This window comes from Ranitomeya imitator, chromosome 6 (genome assembly GCF_032444005.1).
Source record: "Ranitomeya imitator isolate aRanImi1 chromosome 6, aRanImi1.pri, whole genome shotgun sequence".
NCBI classification, from domain to species: Eukaryota; Metazoa; Chordata; class Amphibia; order Anura; family Dendrobatidae; genus Ranitomeya; species Ranitomeya imitator.
Window position 1 is genome coordinate 137,991,067 of NC_091287.1, and position 27,544 is coordinate 138,018,610.

The 27,544-nt window shown below is 47.5% G+C and overlaps 1 protein-coding gene across 2 annotated transcripts in view; it reads left to right on the plus strand.

Annotated features, from left to right (window-relative positions):
- The window catches only part of KIF15 (kinesin family member 15), a 174,129-nt gene that overhangs the window by 15,933 nt on the left and 130,652 nt on the right, over positions 1–27,544 (plus strand). The window contains exons 4-5 of one of the 2 annotated variants that reach the window (XM_069730135.1): positions 4,327–4,403; positions 27,004–27,041. In XM_069730135.1, coding sequence (XP_069586236.1) covers positions 4,327–4,403; positions 27,004–27,041 — 115 coding nt within the window. The remainder of the gene's footprint in view (positions 1–4,326; positions 4,404–27,003; positions 27,042–27,544) is intronic. The other variant, XM_069730136.1, reaches the window with a different exon arrangement.

Sequence of the window (27,544 nt, forward strand, 5' to 3'; positions counted from 1 at the left end):
TAGGGTTGGTATTAGGGTTAGGGTTGGCATTAGGGTTAGGTTTGGGATTAGGGTTAAGGTTAGGGTTGTGATTAGGGGTGTATTGGGATTAGGGTTAGGGTTGAGATTAGGATTAGGGGTGTGTTGGATTTAGGGTTTTGATTAGGGTTATGGTTAGGGTTGACATTAGGGTTGTTTTGGGGTAAGGGTTGTGATTATGGTTAGGGTTAGTGATTAGGATTATGGATCAGGTTGGGATTAGGGTTAGGGGTTGGAGCTAGAATTGGGGGGTTTCCACTGTTTAGGTACATCAGGGGGTCTCCAAACACGGCAGCCAATTTTGCGCTCAAAAAGTCAAATGGTGCTCCCTCCCTTCTGAGCTCTGCCGTGCGCCCAAACAGTGGGTTACCCCCACATATGGGGCATCAGCGTACTCGGGATAAATTGGACAACAACTTCTGGGGTCCAATTTCTCTTGTTACCCTTGTGAAAATAAAAACTTGGGGGCTACAAAATCTTTTTTGTGAAAAAAAAAAATATTTTTTATTTTCACGACTCTGCATTCTAAACTTCTGTGAAGCACTTGGGCATTCAAAGTTCTCACCACACATCTAGATAAGTTCCTTGGGGGGTCTAGTTTCCAAAATGGGGTCACTTGTGGGGGGTTACTACAGTTTAGGTATATCAGGGGCTCTGCAATCGCAACATAATGCCCACAGACCATTCTATCAAAGTCTGCATTCCAAAAAGGCGCTCCTTCCCTTCCGAGCTCTGCCGTGCGCCCAAACAGTTGTGTACCCCCACATATGGCACATCAGCGTACTCGGGATAAATTGGACAACAACTATTGCAGTCCAATTTCTCCTGTTACCCTTGTGAAAATAAAAACTTGGGGGCTACAAAATCTTTTTTGTGAAAAAAAAAATATTTTTTATTTTCACGACTCTGCATTCTAAACTTCTGTGAAGCACTTGGGCATTCAAAGTTCTCACCACACATCTAGATAAGTTCCTTGGGGGGTCTAGTTTCCAAAATGGGGTCACTTGTGGAGGGTTTCTACTGGTTAGGTACATCAGGGGCTCTGCAAATGCAACATAATACCCGCAGACCATTCTATCAAAGTCTGCATTCCAAAACGGCGCTCCTTCCTTCCGAGCTCTGCCGTGCGCCCAAACAGTGGGTTACCCCCACATATGGGGTACCAGCATACTCAAGACAAATTGGACAACAACTTTTGGGGTCCAATTTCTCTTGTTACCCTTGTAAAAATAAAAACTTGGGGGCTACAATATCTTTTTTGTGGAAAAAAAAAATATTTTTTATTTTCACGGCTCTGCATTATAAACTTCTGTGAAGCACTTGGGCATTCAAGGTTCTCACCACACATCTAGATAAGTTCCATGGGGGGTCTAGTTTCCAAAATGGGGTCACTTGTGGGGGATTTCTACTGTTTAGGCACATCAGGGGCTCTCCAAACGCGACATGGCGTCCGATCTCAATTCCAGCCAATTCTACATTGAAAAAGTAAAACGGCACTCCTTCTCTTCCAAGCTCTGCGGTGCGCCCTAGCAGTGGTTTACCCCCACATACTGGGTATCAGCGTACTCAGGAGAAATTGCACAACAACTTTTGTGGTCTAATTTCTCCTGTTACCCTTGTGAAAATAAAAATTTGTGGGCAAAAAGATCATTTTTGTGTAAACAAAAGCGATTTTTTTATTTTCACGGCTCTACGTTATAAACTTCTGTGAAGCACTTGGGGGTTCAAAGTGCTCGCCACACATCTAGATAAGTTCCTTAAGGGGTCTAGTTTCCAAAATGGTGTCACTTGTGGGGGGTTTCCACTGTTTAGGCACATCAGGGGCTCTCTAAACGTGACATGGCGTCCGATCTCAATTCCAGCCAATTCTGCATTGAAAAAGTCAAACGGCGCTCCTTCACTTCTAAGTTCTGCGGTGCGCCCTAACAGTGGTTTACCCCCACATATGGGGTATTGGCGTATTCAGGAGAAATTGCATAACAAAATTTATGGTTACATTTCTGTTTTTACACTTGTGAAAATAAAAAAAATGGTTCTGAATTAAGATGTTTGCAAAAAAAAGTTAAATGTTCATTTTTTCCTTCCACATTGTTTCAGTTCCTGTGAAGCACGTAAAGGGTTAATAAACTTCTTGAATGTGGTTTTGAGAACCTTGAGGGGTGTAGTTTTTAGAATGGTGTCACACTTCATTATTTTCTATCATATAGACCCCTCAAAATGACTTCAAATGTGATGTGGTCCCTAAAAAAAAATGGTGTTGTAAAAATGAGAAATTGCTGGTCAACTTTTAACCCTTATAACTCCCTAACAAAAAAAAATGTTGTTTCCAAAATTGTGCTGATGTAAAGTAGACATGTGGGAAATGTTATTTATTAACTATTTTTCGTGACATATCTCTCTGATTTAAGGGCATAAAAATACAAAGTTTGAAAATTGCAAAATTTTAAAAATTTTCGCCATATTTCCGTTTTTTTCATAAATAATCGCAAGTAATATCGAAGAAATGTTACCACTAACATGAAGTACAATATGTCACGAAAAAACAATCTCAGAATCAGCGGGATCCGTTGAAGCGTTCCAGAGTTATAACCTCATAAAGTGACAGTGGTCAGAATTGCAAAAATTGGCTCGGTCATTAAGTACCAAATTGGCTCTGTCACTAAGGGGTTAAGTTAACTAAAGTTTTGACTTCAAACACAGATAGTACATATTCTTGCTCTAACAAGTGATGGGGCAGTCTTGACACTAGATGTGGAGTTGTAGCTCCTCCAAATACCTTATATCCCTACAGTAGGGTCCAAGTTGTAAATGTTTACCAAAACTGAATATTCACTTGCACCATGTTTAACCCCTTAGGCTATGTTCCCATGGGAACAAACCGGCAGCGCTTTAAACACAGCACATGTCCGGTCCGTCCAAAGCGCTGCCGCCTTTTGTACGCGTGGCAAGATAGATAGACATGCTGCGGTCTAGAAAGACACGCCGCATGTGTGTATACGCAGGGAAGCCATGCACGCGTAGTGGAGATGGGATTTCATAAAATCCCCTCCACTATGCTGTAACATCTGGCCGCTGCGGAATGGACGCAGCGTTTACTGACCGTGGAAACACACCCTATGTGACAGAGCCAATTTTGTACTTAATGACCAGGCCAATTTTTACAATTCTGACCACTGTCACTTTATGAGGTTATAGCTCTGGAACGGTTCAACATATCCCACTGACTCTGAGATTGTTTTTTTTGTAGCTTTTGGAGACTCCCTGATGTACCTAAACAGTGGAAACCCCCAATTCTAACTCCAACCCTAACCACAAACCTAACCCTAATCCTAGCCCTAACCCTAACTTTAGCCCAACTCTCTTTACCCTAACTCTAACCCTAATGGAAGTAAATATATATATTTTTTATTTCATTATTTTTTTTTCCTATCTAAGGGGGTGATTCAAGGGGAGTTTATTTACTTTTTATTTATTTTGATCACTGTGATAGACCCTATCACAGTGATCAAAATGAACCATTAGGAAAATTTTCCTATTGTTGCCTGGTGCCGTCCGGCAGATCTCGGCGGGCGAACTTTGCATGCACCTGCCATTTTCTCCCGGAAGAAGACATCGGCGGCCCGGGAGATTTCCTGGGGGCACGCAGGAACACCACAGGTACCAGGGGGTGATCGGGGGACCCTATTTCTCCTCTGATGTGTGATGACATCAGAGGAGAGAGAAATTAAATGGAAAATCAGACTTTTCCTTTTTACAGTCGCCGTTAATAATGGCGATTGTAACACCGGGGTCGGTAAAAACCGACCCGAATCATGTTCTCTGGGGTCTCAGCTGCCCTGGTAGCAGGGGGCAGCTGAGACCCTGGAGAACTTCCGACTCTGGGGGCGCTATACACTTTTTCCACAGCGCCGTTAAAAAGAGATGCTGTGGTTTAAGTACCTTTAACTGCCGCCGTTAAAAGGCGTATCGGCGGTCGTTAATGGTGTAGAGGAAATAATTTGTTTACATTGTAAAAAATATATATGACGAGAAATGAAGAAATAAAGACCCACACCCTCAAAAAAGACATGGATGAGCCAAGTCGTTAAGATCTGAAAGGTCGCAGCACTCATCTGGGCAGCTTTCCTGGTTGGTTATTACCTGTAGTTGCAATGTAACTCACATCTTACATACACGTGCGCCATATGTCCGGTGCCGGTGTACGGAGCATATTTGGTGGCTAAACACACTCGGTACACTTTCTATTGCCATCTTTGTAGTGAGGTTGGACATCTGTGATGTTTATTCTTCTATATTCTCATTTTACAGGAATCTGTTTTCTCAAGTGTGGCAAAGAACATCGTGGAGTCTTGTATGAATGGTTACAACGGTACCATCTTTGCTTAGTAAGTAAATGTCTTGCTAACATATCACATTATTTTTTCTGACTTGTTTTGCCAAGAGAATTTTTACCTTCTAAGTGTGTAAGCAAGAAATGGATTTACCGTATATTCTTGAGTATAAGCCGACCCGAAAATAATCCAAGGCACCTAATTTTACCACAAAAAACTGGGAAAACTTATTGACTCAAGTATAAGCCTGGTATGTATGGCCTAATGAACAAAAGAAGAAAGAGTAGCATGCAAACTGAAGGGATCACCACAAAGATCACCCGTGCCCGGTGCCACCTTCCTACTTTATCATCTTCTATTGCCCCGATCCATCACGTGGGGTTGCTACCCTGGAGGCCTGGTACATTTGGTCAGGTAGTATAGGATGCCTTATGGTTTAGCTATTTGGTAGCCACGGGGGGACTTTCATTTTATGTTCCCTCAGGTAGCTTGTAGGGTGGCACTGTGGTTTGACCTTATTACAGGTCTGGTCTTTATTTCTTTTTTGCTATGTCTTTGCAAATTTTAAGTGTTTTTAACTGCTTCATGTAGTGTTCTAAGTGTGTGCTTTAATAAAATTTGTTACATTTTTGCAAATCTTTGTGGTGATCCCTTCAGTTTGCATGCTACGCTTTCTTCTTTTGTTCATTATACTGTGTTGTCTTGTAGCATGTTATAGGTGATCCCTGGCGGTTGTGCCTGCCTACACTTTGTTGTCTATACCTGGTATGTATGGCCCTCTCATCCCTATCCTTGAATGCGTGGCCCCCCTCATCCCTATCCTTGAATGCGTGGCCCCCCTCATCCCTATCCTGGTATGCGTGGCCCCCCTCATGCCTATCCTGGTATGCATGCCCCCCCCTCATCCCTAACCTGGTATGGATGGCCCCCCGTCATCCCTATCCTGGTGTGCATGGCCCCCATCATAAAAACATAAACAAAACAAAAAAACATCCTACTTAACTTCCCTGTGCTCCCTGGCAGGGTCTTGTTCCGATGCCAGCAGCTGATTTATGCTTGTAAGCAGCACATAGCAGTGACGTCATGCGCTGTCTACAAGCAGAGGACAGCTCCCGGAATTCTCACTACTCTCCACGCCGGGTCTTTGGGCATGGAGGGTAGTGAATATTCATTGCTCTTTAGTAGCGGGCACAGTAGATGCAGCCGCTGGCTTGCTGCAGTGGCCAGGCGATCACGTGTGCCTGCTAGTTAAGGGAATAAATATTCACTGCCCTCCACGCCCATGGGAGTGGAGAGAAGTGAATATTAATTTCTCTTAAGTAGCGGGCACACGTGGTCGCCTGGCAGCTGCAGAAAGTCGGCTGCTGCGACTACTGTGCTTGCTATTAAAGAGCAAAGAATATTCATTTCTCTTTTAGCAGCGGGCACAGGCTTTAGCCTCAGCAGCCGGCCCCTGCCTCCTGTAACCTACTGCTCTGCCCCTGCAACTTCCCCTCCATTTTGTGGGACTGTTACTTGAGTATAAACCAAAGGGGGGCTTTTTCAAGATAAAAAATGTGCTGAATAACTCTGCATATACTCACGGTATATCCATGTATATATTATCGCATCGGTAACAAAAAATGGCTGAGATTTCATAAATGAATGCTTTAACCCCTTTCTGCCATCAGATGTACTACTCCGTCCATGTGACTTGGGCGTTAATTCCCATGAACGGAATAGTACATCATTATCGATCGGTCGCACACACGGGGGGTGCGCGACCGATCGTGGCTGGGTGTCAGCTGATTGTCCCGGCACTTTAAACACCCTCTAGCCCCCCGGAATACTGCGATTGAACACGATCGAAGCATTCCGAAGCTGGCACAGGGGCTTATAGCCGCTTTGCCTTTGGATCGGAGACCCCGCGGTGTGACACAGGGTCATGATCGCTGCCATGGAGACCTGATGTCGTCATGACAACATTCGGGTCTCCAGAGCTAAGAAACTTCATGTCATGCGCAGTGCATGTCAGGAAGTCTCTCAGGTTAGTGTACAGAAACTGTAGCGATGACTGCTTCTATAGCATGCAGATCTGCATGCTATAGAAGCGATCAGCTTGCAAAAAAATGATTGTCCCATAGTGGGCCACAGTGTAAAAGTTAGAATGAATTAAAACTTTTTTTTTTTTAAAGGGAACCGGTCACCCCGTTTTTTCAGATTGAGATAAAAAATACTGTTAAATAGGGTCTGCGCTGTGCGTTACAATAGTGTATGTAGTGTACCCTGATTCCCCACCTATGCTGCGAAATACATTACCAAAGTCGCCGTTTTCGCCTGTCAATCAGGCTGGTCAGGTCAGGTGGGCGTGGTGACATCGCTGTTTCATTCCCCAGCTTTCCGTTGGTGGCGTAGTGGTGTGCGCATGTCCAAGTGCCGAATCCACTGCGCACACGTGAAGAAACAGCGCGCGATCTGTGCTATTACCCTTGTCATCGGTGGGGGCGGCCATCTTCCTGGGGCCGCGCGTGCGCAGATGGAGTGCTCTGCTGCACGGGGCTTCAGGAAAATGGCCGCGGGATGCTGCGCGTGCGCAGATGGAGATCGCGGCGGCCATTTTCCTGAAGCCGATATGCAAACTCTGCTTTGGGAAAATGGCCGCCGCGATCTCCATCTGCGCACCTGACCTGACCAGCCTGATTGACAGGCGAAAACGGCGACTTTGGTAATGTATTTCGCAGCATAGGTGGGGAATCAGGGTACACTACAAACACTATTGTAACGCACAGCGCAGGCCCTATTTAACAGTATTTTTATCTCAATCTGAAAAAACGGGGTGACAGGTTCCCTTTAAATATGATAATTGTAAAAATATTTTTATAAAATAATAAAAAATCAATATTTATTCTTTCAATAAATATATACCGTATTTTCCGGCGTATAAGACGACCCCCAACTTTTCCAGTTAAAATATAAAATCTTCTCAAAAGTCAGGGGTTGTCTTATATGCTGGGTGTCGTCTTATAGGGTGGGTGCGGAGCAATTTGCGTTCGACGTATATAGTGGGGGGGGGGGAGTGGTCCCGATGACGAGGTGAGGGAGCGCCTCACCAGGAAGGTGTAAGTGAAGCAAACTGTCAGCGTCTGGGATGCCAGGGTTGTGCAAAAAAGAGAGAGAGCGGTGCTGTGCCTAGAAAAACACTCCTCTTTCACTCATCTGGCTCGCCCTTGTATCCTATTATCTCCTTCTCTGCTTCACTTCTTCCCGGTGAGGTGCCCCCTCACCTCGTCATTGGGGTCGCTCCCCCCACAATATGCGGCGACCGCATATTACTCCGCACCTGCCCTATAAGACGACACCTGGCGTATAAGACGATACCCGACTTTTGAGAAGATTTTCAGGGGTCTTATATGCCAGAAAATACAGTATTTGAATAAAAAAATCTAAACAATAAAAGTACACATATTTGGTATCGCCGCGTCTGTAATGGCCCGACCTATAAAACTGTCCCACTAGTTAGCCCCTTTAGTGAACACCATAAAAAAAAAAAAAAGGCAAAAAACAATGCTTTATCATCATACCACTGAACAAAAAATGGACTAACACGCGATCAAAAAGTCAGATATAAATAAACATGGTACCGCTGAAAACGTCATCTTGTCCCGCAAAAAACAAGCCTCAATCAGCGGAAAAATAAAGAAGTTATAGCTCTCAGAATAAAGCGATGCAAAAATAATTATTTTTTATATAAAATAGTTTTTATTGTATAAAAGTGCCAGAAGCCTAAAATAATTATATAAATGAGGTATCGCTGTAATCGTACTGACCCGAAGAATAAAACTGCCTTATTTTACCACAGCAGAACAGTATAAACTCCCCCTCCCCCCCCCCCCCCCCCAAAAAAAAAAAAAAAAAGAAATTCAGGAATTGCTGTTTTCTCCTTCGCCTCATTGGGGGACACAGGACCATGGGTTATGCTGCTGTCACTAGGAGGCTGACACTAAGCTGAGACAAAAAAAGGTTAGCTCCTCCCCTGCAGTATACACCCTCATGCTGGCTACCAGAGACCCAGTTCAAGCTTAGTGTCCGTAGGAGGCACACTGTTTTTTTTCACGATTTTTCCCTTTTTAACTTCCTGTCCGGACGAAGGGGGCGACGGATTCTTTCAAGGTCCGATCTCCCCCGAAACAGCAACAGGCGAGCACGGGAGTTTCACCTCTCCGTATCCTCTCCTGCGACGAGGAAGCCACTGCCTGAGCTGACCTTTTTTGGGCGACGGTTTTTTCCCCAAAAAGGGCGCCGATCTCCCCACGTTATACAGACGAGCACTGGGTTTTACCTCCAGTATCCTCCTCTGCGGCCAGGCTTTTTATTGCCGGACATCTGCCCTGTCCACCAGGTTTTACCCTCCGCTGTACAGAGGCTCTTTTCCTGTGGCGTCCGTGCAGACCACACTGCATCACCAATGCTCTTCGTGATTCAGGTGGTGGACGGTTCCTCTCCACCCTCCTGTCTGGGGCTGGTGGATAGAGGCTTCCCAACCCCTGCACCGTCCCTGACATCCTAAGGCACCTCTCACCTCCATGGGGTAAGTGTCTCGTGGGGGATGGGGGGGGGGAATCGCCGGTTTTGCGGTCGGAGGGCTCCTCCTGGGTAGAGCACATAGTGGCCTGAAGCACCCCCAGTTTTTTTTTGGGCACTTTGCGCCGCGCGCCGGGCCGAAGCTGCAAATTTAGTCCCCGGCTTCGGCCTAGGCGATGGACGCTGCCGATAGGCCCCGCCTCCCCGCTGCGCGTCATCGGCGGTGCCGCCCCCCGGTCCTGGCGCTTCTCACAGCCTCCGAGATCTCTCTCCTGATCTCGGCGGCCATCTTGGTCCTCACTGCACGCCGCAGCTCTGCCTCTGCCGCAGCGTCCAAGTGTCACAGCGCCCACGTGCAGCCGGTTTCATCTCTGGCAACACAGTTTGCCCTCTCTGGAACGGGACACAGGACCAGGGTAAGGAGACCTCGTCAGCTCTCCTCTGCAGCGTCGCCCTCGGCTTCCCCACAGTTATAGACCCTGTGATCTAATTTTTTGCCTTAGAATCATGTCACAGTCAAGGTCCAAAAAATCCTCTAAGGTGCATACGACCTTTTTTTTTCTGCGTGTACCACCTGCCAGGCCCCACTTCCTAGGCCTCAAAGTTCTCCCCTCTGCTCTGCCTGCGATGCTCCATGTGCCCAGGAGCCCTCCACCGCCACCGACTCCGGCGTACCTAGTCCCCCCCCCGTGGGTCGCCTCACTTTCACAGTCCGTGGATTTTTTAGCCAACGCCATCAAATCCAATCAAAATCCTCCCGGGGAACGGGGCAATCCGTTACAGGTGTTAAGAGATCCCTCCATTGCAGGGGAATCGTCGGCCAGCAGGGGCCGCTCTCCACTTAAAGAGGCACGGTCATCAAGAAAACGGATCCGTACTACCTCTCCTGACCGTTCACCTCGCCACTCAGACTCTGGCAGCTCCACCTCTCGCTCACCCTCTCTGGGGGCTCGCAGCGTTCACGACTCTGAACATGAGTCCGAAGTATCATTGGACCCGGAGGCTCCGGAGTTCAGGGCTACGGTTGACTTCCTCATTGTAGCAGTCAATCACGCGCTTAAGGTGGATGATGACTCTAATTCCGCTCCGGAACACGCGGTCTCTTTTACCAGAACCAAGCGTTCCCACAAATCTTTTGCCTCTCACCCAGCTTTTCTAGATGTAGTCAAGTGACATAGGGAGCGTCCAGATAAGCGTTTCTCGGGTAAGAAGGATCTGGTATCAAAGTATCCCTTCTCAGCAGATCTCGTGAAAGACTGGACGGATCCCCCTATAGTAGATCCTCCGGTCTTGCGCCTGGCCTCTAAAACGCTTTTTTCAGTCTCGGACGGCGCTTCAATTAAGAGTCCCACTGAACGCCAGCTAGACTCTCTAGCTCGCTCAGTGTATGAGGCCTCAGGCTCTTCCCTGTCCCCCTCCTTCGCCGCGGCTTGGGTGACCAAGGCAATGGTTTCCTGGGCGGATGCTCTAGCGAAATCCATTCATGAACAGGACCTCCCGTCCGAGATGGCGGACCTGGCTAAGCAGTTAGCCATGGCTAGTGATTATGTGATGTTCGCATCCCTCGACGCGACGAATTGCGCAGCATCGGCGGCTTCTAACGCCATCGCTATTAGAAGGGCTCTTTGGCTCAGAGAGTGGCGCGCAGACTCCTCCTCTAAAAAATCTCTGATCTCTCTCCCTTTTCAAAGCGGGCGCCTTTTCGGCGAAAAGCTTGACCAGCTTATTTCCAACGCCACGGGGGGAAAGAGCAAGTTCCTTCCCTAACAGAGGCCCAAGGCGGCTTTCCAGCACCAGCCTTATTTTCGCTTTTGGCCCTTTCGTACCAGCCCAGCCTGGTCCAATCCGACCGGTCTTCCCAGATCGGACCGGTCTTCCCAGATCGGACCGATCCGCTCGCACAGACAGAGACACTCGCCCCTTTTTCAGGCCGATCCCTTCCTGGCGCGGAAAACCCAGGCAGCCCAGAACCCGAGGTTCCAGACCTCCCAGATTCCCGTCTCAATGACTCGGGAACGGAGCCAGTCGATACCACCAGAGTAGGCGGTCGTCTACTCCTTTTTCAGCAGGCCTGGCTCTCCGTCGTTTCCGACGAATGGGTCAGGGATCTGGTATCGTCTGGCTACAAAATAGAGTTCTCCTCTCCTCCTCCAACTCGGTTTTTCCCCTCTTGTCTTCCCAGTTCGGGAGCTCAGTCTCGCGCCCTTCTTTGCGCCATTCACGCTCTTCGCCAGAGCGGGGTCATTGTTCCGGTCCCGGAACACGAGCGGTTCAAAGGTTTCTACTCAAACCTCTTCGTTGTGCCAAAGAAGGACGGAAAAGTGCGCCCCATTTTGGATCTGAAACTCCTGAACAAGCGCGTAAGAGTCCGCCACTTCAGGATGGAATCGCTCAGATCGGTCATCTCTTCGATGGAAAGAGGGGAATTCTTGGCCTCGATAGACATCAAGGATGCCTATCTTCACATCCCGACTTTCCCGCCTCATCAAAGGTTCCTCCGCTTTGCCGTTCTGGAGGACCACTTCCAGTTCACGGCCTTACCCTTCGGTTTTTGCCACGGCGCCCAGGGTATTCACCAAGGTCATGGCGGCTGTCATGGCCATCCTTCATTCTCGAGGAGTCGTCGTGTTACCTTACTTAGACGATCTCCTCATAAAGGGCCCGTCCTTCCAAGCCTGCGAGTCAAGCGTCCACATTACCCTGGATTCTCTTTCGCGCCTGGGCTGGCTGATCAACTTGGACAAGTCCTCTCCCGTTCCTGCCCATCGGATCTCCTTTCTGGGAATGATCCTGGACACTTCAAGGGGGCTGGTCTTGCTTCCTCGGTCCAAGGCCCAAGCGCTCCAACAGGGAGCCCGAACGCTATGCCATCCTCGTCCGCGCACCATTCGGTTCGCCATGAAGATCCTGGGAAAGATGGTTGCATCAATCGAAGCGGTTCCCTTTGCTCAACTCCATCTCCGTCCCTTGCAACAGGCTCTGCTGGACAACTGGGACAGGAGTCTCTCATCTCTCGACCGTCCCCGCGGGTCAGACAATCTCTCGTATGGTGGACCCTGGGCCCATCGCTTCTCCAGGGGAAGTCCTTCCTCCCGATCCGCTGGTTAGTGGTAACCACAGATGCCAGTCTTCTCGGCTGGGGGGCAGTGTTTCTTCAGCACTCTGCCCAGGGCCGTTGGACAGTTTGGGAATCCAGGCTCCCCATCAACATCCTGGAGATTCGTGCTATCAGACTGGCTCTGAGTCGTTTTCACGCTCTGCTCGCGGGTCACCCAATACGAGTCCAATCGGACAACGCCACGGCGGTGGCTTACATCAACCACCAGGGGGGTACCCGCAGCAGGGCAGCGATGCAGGAAGTCTCTCTCATCCTTCGTTGGGCCGAAACCAACCATTCCATCATCTCTGCGGTGCACATTCCGGGAGTCGAGAACTGGGCGGCGGACTTCCTGAGCCGCCAGGGCCTTGCCTCGGGGGAGTGGGAACTCCACCCAGAGGTTTTTCATCAGATCTGTCTTCGCTGGGGGACCCCGGACGTGGATCTGATGGCGTCCAGATTGAACGCCAAGGTCCACAACTTCATTGCACGTTCTCGGGATCCCCAGGCCATAGGAGTAGACGCGCTGATTTCTCCATGGCATCAGTTTCAGCTCCCATACGTGTTTCCTCCTCTTCCCTTACTGCCGAAGGTGATCCGAAAGATCAAGACGGAGGGAGTTCCGGTCATTCTGGTCGCCCCAGACTGGCCTCGTCGCGCTTGGTACGCGGAACTCGTTCAGCTCGTAGCCGACGTTCCCTTGCGGTTACCAGACCGCCCAGACCTGCTTCGCCAAGGTCCGATCTTCCACCAGAGCTCAGGGGCCCTACGTTTAACGGCGTGGCTGTTGAAACCTGGATTCTAACTCGCGCCGGTTTCTCTCAGCAGGTCATTCCCACCATGTTAAGTGCTCACAAGGCGTCTTCCGCTTCTATTTACCACCGCGTCTGGAAATCTTTCTTCTCATGGTGCAGGCTCCGAGGGCACCCTCCGCTCGTTTTCTCGATCCCGCGCATCCTGAGTTTCCTTCAGTCTGGTCTGGACTCCGGCTTGGCCCTGAGCTCCCTCAAAGGTCAGATCTCAGCGTTGTCCGTGCTGTTCCAGCGTAGGATCGCCGCCAACCTTCAGGTCAAGACCTTCATCCAGGGAGTCTCCCATGTGGTTCCTCCCTACAGGATGCCGTTAGAGACCTGGGATCTCAACTTGGTCCTGGGGGCTCTTCAGGAACCTCCGTTCGAACTCCTTCAAGACGTTCCGCTCTCTGTCCTCTCATGGAAGGTCGCCTTCCTGGTTGCGGTGACGTCCATCAGAAGGGTTTCAGAGCTCGCCGCTTTATCCTGCCAGGCACCTTTCCTTGCCTTTCATCAGGACAAAGTAGTGCTACGTCCTTCCCCGGAGTTTCTTCCGAAGGTGGTCTCATCTTTTCACCTTAACGAGGACATCATTCTTCCCTCCTTTTGCCCGCAGCCCAAACATAGGGTCGAGAAGGCTCTCCATTCTCTGGACGTGGTACGGGCTCTCAGGAGGTACATTTCCAGAACGGCTCATTTCAGAAAATCGGAAGCCCTTTTCGTGCTCCCGGAGGGTCACAGAAAGGGTTTGGCTGCGTCTAAATCCACGATAGCCAGATGGATTCGATCCGCTATCCAGGAATCCTATCGGGTCAGGGGCAGGCCTATCCCGGCGGGGATTAGAGCTCACTCCACTCGGTCGATGGGTGCTTCCTGGGCCATCCGGCACCAGGCTACAGCGGAGCAGGTGTGCAAGGCTGCTACGTGGTCCAGCCTGCATACTTTCACAAAGCACTACAATGTCCACATTCACTCCTCTGCGGACGCGGCCCTTGGCAGACGTATTCTGCAAGCGGCCGTTGCGCATTTGTAGTCAGATGGTACACTGAGTTATTTAGTTGTATTGTTTCCCTCCCAGGGACTGCTTTGGGACGTCCCATGGTCCTGTGTCCCCCAATGAGGCGAAGGAGAAATAGGGATTTTTGTGTGTACTCACCGTAAAATCCTTTTCTCCGAGCCACTCATTGGGGGACACAGCACCCACCCTGGTAGCCTTACGGCTCGTTACCTTTTTTGGTCTTTGACTGTTTGTTTGACATGTTACATTCTAATGTTAATTGATATATTGTTATTATCCTACTGCTTTTGCACTGAACTGGGTCTCTGGTAGCCAGCATGAGGGTGTATACTGCAGGAGAGGAGCTAACCTTTTTTTGTCTCAGCTTAGTGTCAGCCTCCTAGTGACAGCAGCATAACCCATGGTCCTGTGTCCCTCAATGAGTGGCTCGGAGAAAAGGATTTTACGGTGAGTACACACAAAAATCCCTATTTTTGTTCGTTTTGCCTAAAAAAAAAATCGGAATAAAAAGCGAGCAAAAAATGTCATGTGCCCGAAAATGGTACCAATAAAAACATCAACTCGTCCCGCAAAAAACAAGACCTCACATGACTCTGTGGGCCAAAATATGGAAAAATTATAGCTCTCAAAATATGGTGATGCTAAAACTATTTTTTGCAATAAAAAGCGTCTTTTAGCGTGTGACAGCAGCCAAACATAAAAACCCGCTATAACTCCTCTTTCACACGTCCTGATATTTCTGGTACAAGAGATGTCCATTTTGTGTAATACTTGCGGCACACGTGTGGCATGTGTGCCGCATCAATACCACACGGACGGGCACCAGGGAAGAAGTGTTACAATAAGTGCTGTTCCCTTGCTCTGGGTTCTGAACATGGCTCTCATCATTCTCCCCTGCTCTGCCAGCGATCGGCACAAGCAGGGGAGAATGATGAGTTACATTTAAGTAGTAAAAGAGACAGCAGTCGGCAGCTGATGGGACTATTACTCCCATCAGCCTACCCCTGCTGCTGCTAATAAGTGACAGCAGGAGTGGGGGATGGGAGTATTCATCTTCCTCTCCTGCGCTGTAAATAAATACGGTAATTAAAAAAAAAAAATTTTTAAAAAAGGTGTGGGTTCCCTGTATTTTTGATAACCAGCCAGACAAATCTCACAGCTGGGGGTTGCAACCCTCAGCTGTCAGCTTCAACAAGGTTGGATATCAAGAATAGAGGGGTCCATTTTTTTTTTTTTTTTAAATGATTTAAATAAATAAAAAAAAAACTGCATGGGTTCTCCTTCAGTTTTGACAACCAGCCTTGCTAAAGTCCACAACTGGGGGCTGGTATTCTCAGGCTGATAAGGGGCCATGGATAATTGACCCCGCCCAGCCTAAATATAGCAGCCCGCAGCTGCCCAGAAAAGCACATCTGCAGCGGTGGCAAGTGGGGTAATAGTTGTTGGGTTGATGTCACCGGTGACATCAAGCCCACGGCTTAGTAATGGAGAAGCGTCTCTAAGACGCCTATCCATTACTAATCCTATAGTTGTGATGTTAAACCTTGCTGAAGCTGACAGCTGAGGGTTGCACAAATATGAATCCCACTTGACACCGCTACAGAGCAAATGGGAAGAGCTGCTGTCACTGTTATTAGCAGCAGCAGGGGTAGGCTGATGGGAGTAATAGTCCCATCCGCCGCCTGCTGTCTCTTTTATTACTTAAATGTAACTCCTCATTCTCCCCTGCTCGTGCCGATGGCCAGCAAAGCAGGGAAGAATGAGGAGAGCAGTGTTCAGCACCCGGCGACGGGGAACAGCGCTTACTGTAACGCTTCTTCCCCGGCGGCGATGCGTTCCATATGAATGACATCCATGTGTGTTATGTATATGCACGTGTGCGGGACATTTTATGACCCGTGTTGACATTAAAAAATGGACATGTCGGCGTGTTTTGCCCACGGACACAGACCCATTCACTTGAATAGGCAAATAGTTCTCAGTTCCTCCTGAGTCTCTCCACATGAGCACACTGTACAGCCACATATGGGGTATTGCCACGTTCAGTATAAATTGTGAAACAAATTTTGTGGCCATTTTTACCCACTTGTGTGAAAATGTAAAATCTTTGGTGGTAAAAATGTATTTTGTCCTCACTGCCCAATGGTATAAAATTCTGTGACACACCCATGGTGTCAATATGATCACTGCACCCCTAGATGAATTCATTGAGAGGTGTCGTTCGTAAAATGGGGTCACTTATGGGGGTTCTGCTGTTTTGACACTTCATGGGCTCTCCCAGTGTGTCATGGCACCTACTAACCATAACAGTAAAACTGGCGCTCCTTACCTTCTGAGCTCTGCCATGCGCCCAAACAGTGGTTTATCCCCATGTGGGGTATCAGCCTACGTGGGACAAATTGCACAATAACTTTTTGGGGTCCAATTTCTTGTTACCCTTGGGAAAATAGAAAATTGGGGACGAAAATATCATTTCTCCATCGTCTCATTGGGGGACACAGGACTGTGGGTGTATGCTACTGCCGCCAGGAGGCTGACACTAAGTAGGTATAAAAGAAAAAAAAAAAGTTAGCTCCTCCTCCATAGTATACACCTTGCCACTGGCCCTGACAGCTCCAGTTTATGCTTAGTGTCCGTAGGAGGCACATCTCTGGGTTTTCCCAGATGCTTTTTTCTCTGAAGATAAGACAGGGGCGACGGACCCTTTTGAAGGGGTCCGATCTCCCCAAACCAACAACGGGCGAGCACGTGGAGTGTCGCCTCCACGTATCCTCTCCCGCGACGTGGGATTTTTTTGCCGGACTAAGAACCTGACCACCCTGAGGTAACGGAACCCTAGGTTGTACAGGCATTCATTCCTTGTCCGTGCAGCCTCCACTTCATCACCAATGCACGACTACGGTGTTTAAAGGAGGCAGACGGTCCCTCTCCTCGCCTTCTGAAGGGTGTAAGGAGTTAGGGTGCCTGCACCGTCTTTTAATATTTATATATGTATATATATATTTATATGTGGATTTTTTATGTCTAACCTTATGCGCTGTCAGAGGGCTGCACAGGGGGGGGCTCCTGCTTCATCGCGCGTTCTGCTGGCGACTATATCCGGCGCTGTGCTGGTTTCCAGCGTTTTTTCCCCACAAGCAAACTTCAGCAGAGGCATGGGCGGAAGTCCCGCCCCTTTTTAGGCGGTTTCCTGTTCGCTGAGGCATTATGGATCTTGTAGTCTGAGCATGGGCGGAAGTCCCGCCCCTTTTTCGGCGGCTTCCTGTTTTTTCTGTACAGCCTGTGGCATTATGGGTCTTGTAGTCTGGGGGAAGTCCCGCCTCCATGGCGACGGTTTACTTCCTGTTTCGAGCACCCAGCTTTCCCGGGAGAGCAGGGGAAAGAGTAAAATCTAGATCCCTGCTTCGGCCTAAACCGGGTCCATGTGCGGTAACTCCTCCCACTTTTTTCAGGCATCCGCCCTGTGAATTAGTTTATATGTGTGGTTTGCACAGGAGACATGGTTCAGTGTTTGAGAGCATACGGGGACACAGGACTGGGGTGAGTGCTACTTCCCTCAGCCTGACAGCAGTATTTGTTCTAGACCTAGTAGCTCATAAGGAGATACGGAGCATAGCAGCAGCAATAGAGTCATGTCTAGAAAGACTAAGACTCACTCAGTTCTGTATACCTCATGCATTACCTGTCAGTCTACTTTTCCGCATGCGCAAAGTAACCATTTCTGTGAGGCTTGTGATTCCGAGCGCGTGCAGGAGCCCCCGTCTGCTACCCTGTCTGCTTCCCCGCCGGCTATCCTGCCGTGTGTGCCTGTACCTGGGTCGGCAGTGTCTCCCCCTGAGTGGGTCATATCATTAACGCAGTCTATGGCGTCTCTAACAAAGGCGGTTGAGTCCCTTCAAGCCCCTGTCAGGGACATTCATCCGCCTGTTTTGGAAAGATCCTCCGATTTTCAGGATCCTCCGGCCTGCAGGGGCCGTACTCCCTCTAGGCAGACACAGGGGAAACGATCCCACACAGCGTCTCCTGGTCCGTCAGGTGCATCAGCATCTTTGAATCCTGTCTCTCGATCTCCCTCTCCTGTGGAATTGAGTGAGCACGGTTCGGACTATGACTCAGAGGGGTCTTTTGATTTAGAAGCTCCTGGTTATCAGGAATCTGTTGACAGTCTCATTGAGGCCGTTAACCAGACCTTGGGAGTAGAGGATGTGGCCACCTTACCTTCTGGTCATAAGGTGTCCTTTAAGAAATTCAAGCAACCTCATAAGGTGTTTTCTACTCATCCTGAGTTTGAGGATTTAGTCCAACGTCACATGGAGCGACCGGATAAACGTTTCTTAGGCCAGAAGGCCCTAGGTGCAAGGTATCCGTTCGCTCCAGAGCTTTGTAAAAAGTGGGCAGAATCCCCTTCAGTGGATCCTCCCGTATCCCGTTTGGCCTCTAGTACGTTGCTGTCTCTTCCTAATGGGTCGTCTATTAAGGATCCGACTGATCGGCTCCTAGAGAGTCTAGCTCGGTCTCTGTTTGAGGCTTCAGGGTCAGCCCTCGCACCGTCTTTTGCGGCCACATGGGTTGCCAAAGCTATGATAGCTTGGTCAGAGTCTGTAACTAAGGCTCTTCAGGATAAGGGATTTCCTGTAGAGGTGATAGAGATGTCAAATCAGATATCTTTAGCAGGAAATTATCTGATTAATGCATCCTTGGATGCGGCAAATTGTTCAGCATTGGCTGCGGCAAATGCTATTGCTATCAGAAGGGCCCTATGACTAAGAAATTGGCGGGCGGACTCTACTTCAAAGAAGTCCCTTACATCCCTTCCTTATCAAGGTGTCCGTCTTTTTGGCGAAAAATTGGATCAGCTTATATCTGATACCACGGGAGGTAAAAGTAATTTCCTTCCTCAACAAAAGGTTAAGCAACCTTTTCGTCGCCAATTGCAAGCAAGATTTAAATCCTTTCGTAACTCCCGGTGGTCTGTGGCACCAAGCGCATGTCCCCCAAGTCGGCCTGTCCAAGGCCGGGAGCACCAGGTCTCCTATAGGGCCAATCCATTGGCAAGAATGCGGTATCAACCGTCAAGATCTAGGGGATCTAGATATCCTCGATCTTCGGCTAAATGACTGGAGGCAGCCTCTCGTCACTTCCAACAGAGTAGGCGGTCGCCTACTACTGTTCCATCAGTCCTGGCTGTCAGTTGTTCACAACAGATGGGTAAGAGACCTGGTGGTTTCAGGGTACAAAATAGAGTTTTCCTGTCTCCCTCCAGGCCGGTTTTTTCCGTCCAGTCTTCCCAGTTCAAAAACCCGTCTAAGAGCTTTATTCAGAGCAGTCGAGTCTCTTCAGTCCAACGGGGTCATTGTCCCTGTTCCAAAGGAAGAAAGGTTCAAGGGGTTTTATTCAAATCTGTTTACGGTTCCCAAAAAGAATGGGACCGTGAGACCCATTCTGGACCTAAAGTGTCTAAACAAATTCATCAGCACTCGTCGCTTCCGTATGGAATCTCTCCGCTCGGTCATTGCGGCTATGGAAAGGGGAGAATTCCTGGCTTCCATAGATATTCAAGACGCCTATCTGCACGTTCCTATATTTCCTCCTCATCAAAAATTTCTACGGTTTTCCATAGGCGAGCGACACTTCCAATTCACTGCATTACCTTTCGGGCTCGCCACTGCTCCCAGGGTGTTCACGAAGGTGATGGCAACAGTGGTGTCAATCCTGCACTCTCGAGGCATAGTCATTCTGCCTTACTTAGACAATCTCTTAGTCAAAGGACCAACTTTTCAGGCATGCAGGGACAACGTCAACATCTCTTTGGACACCCTAGCTCGTCTAGGGTGGCTGGTCAATTTAAAGAAGTCATCTCTAGTACCATCTCGTAAGATCTCTTTTTTAGGGATGATCTTCGACACCTCTCGGGGGCTAACTATTTTACCCCAGGACAAGGTGCTTTGTCTTCGGCAGGAGGTAAAAATTCTTCGGCAGCCAAGTTTCCATTCAATCCGGTTCTGCATGAAGGTCTTGGGCAGGATGGTAGCAGCTATAGAAGCTGTTCCATTCGCCCAATTCCATCTTCGTCCACTCCAACAGGCACTTCTGTCAGCCTGGGACAGGAGTCCTTTGTCTCTCAACCTCCGGTGTCGTCTGTCTCCTGGGGTCAGGCAATCCCTGATATGGTGGATGAGGAGTTCCTCCCTACTTCAGGAGAAAGCCTTTCCTCCAGTTCATTGGCTGGTAGTCACTACGGACGCCAGCCTTCTCGGTTGGGGAGCAGTGTTTCTCCAGCACACGGCTCAGGGTCGTTGGTCCCCAAGGGAATCAACCCTTCCAATCAATCTGTTGGAAATAAGGGCAATTTGGCTGGCTTTGCAGCACTTTCACCATCTTCTGGCGGGTCGCCCGGTGCGGATCCAATCGGACAATGCCACGGCCGTGGCCTACGTAAATCATCAGGGGGGCACTCGCAGCAGATCAGCCATGCGCGAGGTAGGACCAGTCCTCCGCTGGGCCGAGAACAATCACTCTGTGATCTCGGCAGTTTACATCCCGGGCAAGGAGAACTGGGCAGCGGACTTTCTGAGCCGACAGGGTCTTGCGCCCGGGGAATGGTCTCTTCACCCCGATGTTTTTCGGCAGATATGTCTACGCTGGGGAATCCCGGACGTGGATCTAATGGCCACCGGGTCGAATACCAAAGTACCCAGGTTCATTGCACGGTTTCGAGATCCAGGAGCAATTGCCGTAGACGCACTAGTCCTATCTTGGAACCAATTTCGTCTTCCATATCTGTTTCCCCCTCTGGCGCTGCTTCCAAAGGTCGTCAGGAAGCTCAAGTTAGAGGGAGTTCCGACAATTCTAGTCGCCCCAGATTGGCCTCGGAGGTCATGGTACGCAGACCTAGTTCAGCTGATCGTCGGGGTTCCTTGGCAGCTACCAATGCAGCCAGATCTTCTGTCGCAGGGGCCGATATTCCACCAGAACTTAGAGGCCCTGCGTTTGACGGCTTGGCCGTTGAATCTTGGATTCTGACCCAGGCCGGTTTTTCTCAGAAAGTAGCCTCAACTATGGTTAATGCTCGAAAGACAGCTTCAGCACGCATTTACCACCACACCTGGAAAGTCTTTCTCTCATGGTGCAGGAAGAAGGGTCTTCCTCCTCTTCGGTTTTCCATTCCTAATGTCCTAGCTTTTCTCCAATCTGGTCTAGACTCAGGTCTCGCTCCAAGTACCCTTAGGAGGCAAATATCCGCCTTATCGGTTCTTTTCCAGCGCAGGATCGCTACCAATCTGCAAGTAAAAACTTTTTTGCAGGGAGTCTCTCATATAGTCCTTCCTTACAAAGCTCCGATAGAAGCTTGGGACCTTAATTTGGTCTTGAGTGTTCTTCAGGAACCTCCATTTGAGCCCCTCCAAGATATTCCTTTAAGGTACCTTTCTTGGAAGGTTTTGTTTCTGGTAGCTATAACATCCATTAGGCGGGTATCGGAGTTAGCGGCCTTGTCCTGTCAGGCGCCGTTTCTACAATTTCATCAGGATAAGGTGGTGCTGAGACCAGCACCTTCCTTTTTGCCAAAAGTAGTCTCCTCACTCCACATTAATGAGGACATTGTCTTGCCTTCTTTTTGTCCTGCGCCTACACACCGGGTGGAAAAAGCTCTCCATACTCTAGATTTGGTGAGAGCTCTGAGAAGATACGTTTCTCGGACCGCTTCTTTTCGAAAGACGGATGTTCTGTTCGTTCTTCCTGCGGGTCATAAAAAGGGACTCGCAGCCTCTAGATCGACCTTAGCCAGATGGATAAGAACCACTATTCAGGAGGCCTACCGTATCAAGGGTGCAGCCATCCCGGCTGGGATCAGGGCACACTCTACTCGGGCGGTAGGGGCTTCCTGGGCGCTTCGGCACCAAGCTTCAGCAGAGCAGGTTTGCAAAGCGGCCACTTGGTCCAGCCTGCACACTTTCTCTAAACATTATAATATCCACACTCAGGCCTCTGCTGATGCAAGTTTGGGAAGGAAAATTCTTCAGGCTGCGGTATCACACCTATAGGCGGTAAGTGCCTAGGGGTTTTCTTCCAATGAGTCTTCTTCCCACCCTGGGACTGCTTTGGGACATCCCACAGTCCTGTGTCCCCCAATGAGACGATGGAGAAACAGGGATTTTTGTGTTACTCACCGTAAAATCCTTTTCTCCGAGTCGTTCATTGGGGGACACAGCTCCCTCCCTATTCATTTTATTTGTCTATGGAGTTGTTCAGACTTTAGTATTATTCTAGACATGTTGTCTTTGCTCTAATGCTGTTTTGTTTTCTCTATATCCTACTGCTTGTGCACCAAACTGGAGCTGTCAGGGCCAGTGGCAAGGTGTATACTATGGAGGAGGAGCTAACTTTTTTTTTTTTTATACCTACTTAGTGTCAGCCTCCTGGCGGCAGTAGCATACACCCACAGTCCTGTGTCCCCCAATGAATGACTCGGAGAAAAGGATTTTACGGTGAGTAACACAAAAATCCCTGTTTTTGTGAAAAAAAATATATATAATTTTTTTTATTTTTACGGCTCTACATTATAAACTTCTGTGAAGCACTTGGGGGTTCAAAGCGCTCACCACACATCTAGATAAGTTCCTTGGGGTGGTGTCTAGCTTCCAAATGGTGTCACTTGTGAGGGATTTCCACTGTTTAGGCACATCAGAGGCTCTCCAAATGCGACATGGCGTCCAATCTCAATTCCAGCCAATTTTGCATTGAAAAGTCAACCGGCTCTCCTTCCCTTCCAAGCTCTGCCATGCGCCCAAACAGTGGTTCACCTTCTTATATTGGGTATCGGTGTACTCAGGACAAATTGCACAACTTTTGTGGTCCAGTTTCTCCTTTTACCCTTGAAAAAATAAAATATAAATTTGGTCTTAATTAAAATTGTTTGTGAAAAAAAAATTAAATGTTCATATTTTTTTTTTTTTTAAAACATTCAAAAAATTCCTGTGAAGCACCTGAAGGGTTAATAAACATCTTGAATGTGGTTTTGAGTGCCTTGAGGGGTGTAGTTTTTAGAATGGTGTCACTTTGGGGTATTTTCTATCATATTCTAGACCTCTCAAAGTGACTTCAAATGTGAGGTGGTCCTTTAAAAAAAAATAAAAAAATGGTGTTGTGAAATTGAGAAATCGCTGTTTAAATTTTAACCCTTTTAGCTTCCTAACAAAATGTTTTTCCAAAATTGTGCTGATGTAAAGTAGACATGTGGGAAATGTTATTTATTAACTATTTTGTGTGACATATTTCTCTCTTTTAAAAGCATAAAAATTCAAAGTTTGAAAATTGCAACATTTTCCAAATTTTCGCCAAATTTTGTTTTTTACACAAACGCAAGTTATATCAAAGAAATTTTACCACTAACGTGAAGTACAATATGTCACGAAAAAATATTCTCAGAATCGCCTAGATCCGTTGAAGCATTCCAGAGTTATTACCTCATAAAGGGACAGTGGTCAGAATTGTAAAAATTGGCCCGGTTATTGACGTGCAAACCACCCTCTGGGGTAAAGGGGTTAAAAGAACCATTATAAACTTTGTGCCCTATAAGACAGTCTAGTCTAAGTTTATATTGTCAATTATTTATGTAAATCTGTTCAACTAGTTAGTTGTTATTAATAAAGCTTATTAACCCTGTAAAAAAAAAAGATGTGTAAGTTCATCACTGAACAGACTTTCACTCCCCTGCATATAACTGTGCTCTGTAGGCTGCCGTGGCATATAAGAGTGCAGGGGATGCATTACAGTGTAGAGCGTGGACTGTTATACATTGTATATAGTTGGGATCCATATTTATTTTGCACACATCATAGTAGTTTAAAGGGATTGTCCACTACTCAGACAACCCTTTTTCAATCACCGTAGTTCCTCCATGTAAAATAAAAACGGCTATACTCTCCTCCAGAGCTGGCGTCCTACCAGCGGTGTCTGCACTAGCTTTTGGGATTCGCTTAACATTGTCACATAACCTTGGCTCCATAACACAAAGCACATAGGCACTTTGTGTGCTGCAGTACAGTCACTGTGCACACAATTATATACAGAAGTGACCAAAATTTTGAGACTGACACAAAATTTCATTTTCCCAAAGTTTTTAGTTTTAGCTTTTATTGCGGCAATTTGCATGAACATGAACACTGGATTGTTGTGAAGTGGTCAGTTGAATTGTAAAACTTTAGTACTACTTTCCTGCTATGAAAATTAACATAATCGCAAAAAGCCTCTTCCACAAAATTTAAGCCCTGCACAAAATTACTTGGTTCAATCATTTCTGTGATCTTCTCGTTACCTCAGTAGGAAGCATTAACCAGGACAAGGCAGCTGATATTACTCTGTCATGCAGAGCAGACTGGTTGTTTTAGGGCTCATACTCACATGCGAGAAACTCTGATGAGTCTCGCACGTCACTCCCCGGCACTCAGATCGGAGCGTGCGGCCGCATAGCAATACTTGCAGCTGGATGCTCCGCTCCTGAGTGCCGGGTATTGCCGTGCGAGACTCATCCGAGATTCTCGCATGTGAGTATGAGCCCTAAAAAGACTAGTGCTTGAAATCATGTTAAATATGGTTACTGCCAAGAAACGTTCAGTGATCAATGCTTTGCAACAAAAGGGCTTTAGGGATGTGCACACGTCCTAGGGTCCACTGCGGATTTTTCTGCAGCGGATTTGATAAATCCGCAGTGGAAAACCGCTGCGGATTTATCTCAGATTATTAACCGTGGTTTTTCTGCAGTTTTCACTGCGGTTTTACAACTGCGGATTTCTATTGGAGCAGTTGTAAAACCGCTGCGGAATCCTTAGAAAAAAGTGACATGCTGCGGAATGTAAACCGCTGCGTTTCCGCGCGTTTTTTTCTGCAGCATGTGCACAGCGTTTTTGGTTTCCCATAGGTTTACATTGTACTGTAAACTCATGGGAAACTGCTGCGGACCCGCAGCTGCGGAAACGCTGCGGATCCGCAGCAAAATCCGCATTGTGTGCACATGCCCTTAAAGACATGGACATTGCTGCTTGTAAGATTGCCCTTTAAATAAACCATTTGTCGGATTATTAAGAACTTCAAAGAGCGAGCGTCAATTCTTATGAAGACTGATTCGGGGTTATTAACAACTGATACTGTTCAAATAGTCAGCGTAGGGTAATCATACATTTATTAACAAATTGCCAAAGAAAAATAAACCCCTAAAGACTATAAAAGATAACTTTTAATTACACTGTTTAAAGGAAAAAAAAAAAACTTTTTAAAAAACTGGTCAGTAAATGTCCTATAGTTTTGGTATACTAATTCTTATGTTAATATCTCAATTGGGTATTCTATCCTGATAAAGAAGTCTTCTAGTTATATTAAGATCACTTCATACTGGGATCATAATTGGATACCAACAACCGACTCCGACATGGGCTCACTCACAATTTTCCCTCACATCACAGCCATGAATAAAGAATGGTATCTGAGCAACTGCTCCCAACCATCAATGATCACTTTAGTGATGAACAATGCTTTTCAACATGGGGGGGAACAATGCTGCAAGGCAAAAGTCATAACTAGGTGGCTCAGTGAACAAAACATTGACATTTTTGCAGCAATGGCCAGAAAGCTCCCTAACTCTCAATCGCAGAGAGAATCTGTTATTATTATTATTTATTGTTATAGCGCCATTTATTCCATGGTGCTGGTGTGTGCATGGTGTGAGGAGGGGTATACATAATAAAAACAAGTACAATAATCTTAAACAATACAAGTCATAACTGGTACAGGAGGAGTGAGGACACTGCCCGCGAAGGCTCACAATCTACAAGGGATGGGTGAGGATACAGTAGGTGAGGATAGAGCTGGTCATGCAGCGGTTTGGTCGATCGGTGGTTACTGCAGGTTATAGGCTTGTCAGAAGAGGTGGGTCTTCAGGGTCTTTTTGAAGGTTTCGATGGTAGGCGAGAGTCTGATGTGTTGTGGTAGAGGGTTCCAGAGTAGGGGTGATACACGAGAGAAATCTTGTATACAATTGTGGGAAGAGGAGATCTTGTGAGGATCGGAGGTTGCGTGTAGGTAAGTACCGGGAGACGAGGTCACAGATGTATGGAGGAGACAGGTTGTGGATGGCTTTGTACGTCATGGTTAGGGTTTTGTACTGGAGTCTCTGGGCAATGGGGAGCCAGTGAAGGGATTGACAGAGGGGAGAGGCCGGGGAATAGCGGGGGGACAGGTGGATTAGTCGGGCAGCAGAGTTTAGAATAGATTGGAGGGGTGCGATAGTGTTAAAGGGGAGGCCACAGAGCAGGAGGTTGCAGTAGTCAAGGCGAGAGATGATGAGGGCATGGACTAGGGTTTTTGCAGATTCTTGGTTGAGTAATGAACGGATTTGTGAAATATTTTTGAGTTGAAGTCGGCAGGAAGTGGAAAGGGCTTGGATATGTGGTTTGAAGGAGAGATCAGCGTCAAGGATTACCCCGAGGCAGCGAGCTTGTGGGACTGGGGAGAGTGGGCAGCCATTTACTGTAATGGATAGGTTCGTTGGGGGGGTCGCTTGAGATGGGGGAAAGATGATGAATTCTGTTTTGTCCATGTTAAGTTTCAGAAATCTAGCGGAGAAGAAGGATGAAATAGTGGACAGGCATTGAGGGATTCTGGTTAGTAGGGAGGTGATATCTGGTCCAGAGATATAGATCTGTGTGTCATCAGCATCTGTTGTCAAGTTTCAAAAAAAAATAAAAAAATTAATAAACAAAAAGTCAGAATATGTGGTAAACTCCAAGCGCTGATTAGGTAAGAATGGGTCATCAGTCAGGATTTGGCCCAGAAGCTGAATTCCATCATGACCGGGCGAAGGGCAGAAGTCTTGAAAAATAAAGGTCAGCAATGTAAATATTGAGTCTGCACATAAACTTTATTGGTCAATAAAAGTGTAAAAACGTATGAAATGGTGATAATTGTATTTCAGTAACCATAGAAACATCAGACTAAAAGATCTCAAAACAAAAGCAGCAAACTGTGTAAAAAGTAACGTTTTTGTCTTTCTTAAAACTTTTGGTCATGACGGTATAAAGAGTGAATGACGTGGAGTTATTTTGCAGATGTGTGATCTTTTTCCGTCAGGTGGCACAGATGCGTCTTTTGATTGAGTACACACAACAAATTGTTATTCCTCTTTTTCTCTTTTAGTGGTCAGACTGGATCGGGGAAGACATTTACAATGCTGGGTAAGATCAGGGTTTTTTTGTTGTTGTTGTTTTCCTATAGCCCAAAAAGAAACTTTACTTTTTGTGGCTGGCGAGGTTTTCCTTGTTTTATCAAATTGGTAATTGCTAGTGATGAGCGAGTATACTCGTTGCTCGGGTTTTCCAGAGCACGCTCGGATGGTCTCCGAGTATTTATGACTGCTCGGAGATTTAGTTTTCCTTGCTGCAGCTGCATGATTTATGGCTGCTACACAGCCTGAGTACATGTGGGGGTTGCCTGGTTGCTAGGGAATCCCCACATATAATCAAGCTGTCTAGTAGCCGCAAATCATCCAGCTGCGGCAAGGAAAACTAAATCTCCGAGCAGTCATAAATACTCGGAGACCACCCGAGCGTGCTCTGGAAAACCCGAGCAACGAGTACACTCGCTCATCACCAGTAATTGCCTAATTGTTTGGACTATAAGATGGACCTCTGTTTTACAAATTAAAACTTCCCTGGCGATGTAAATAGCTTGAGCGGTT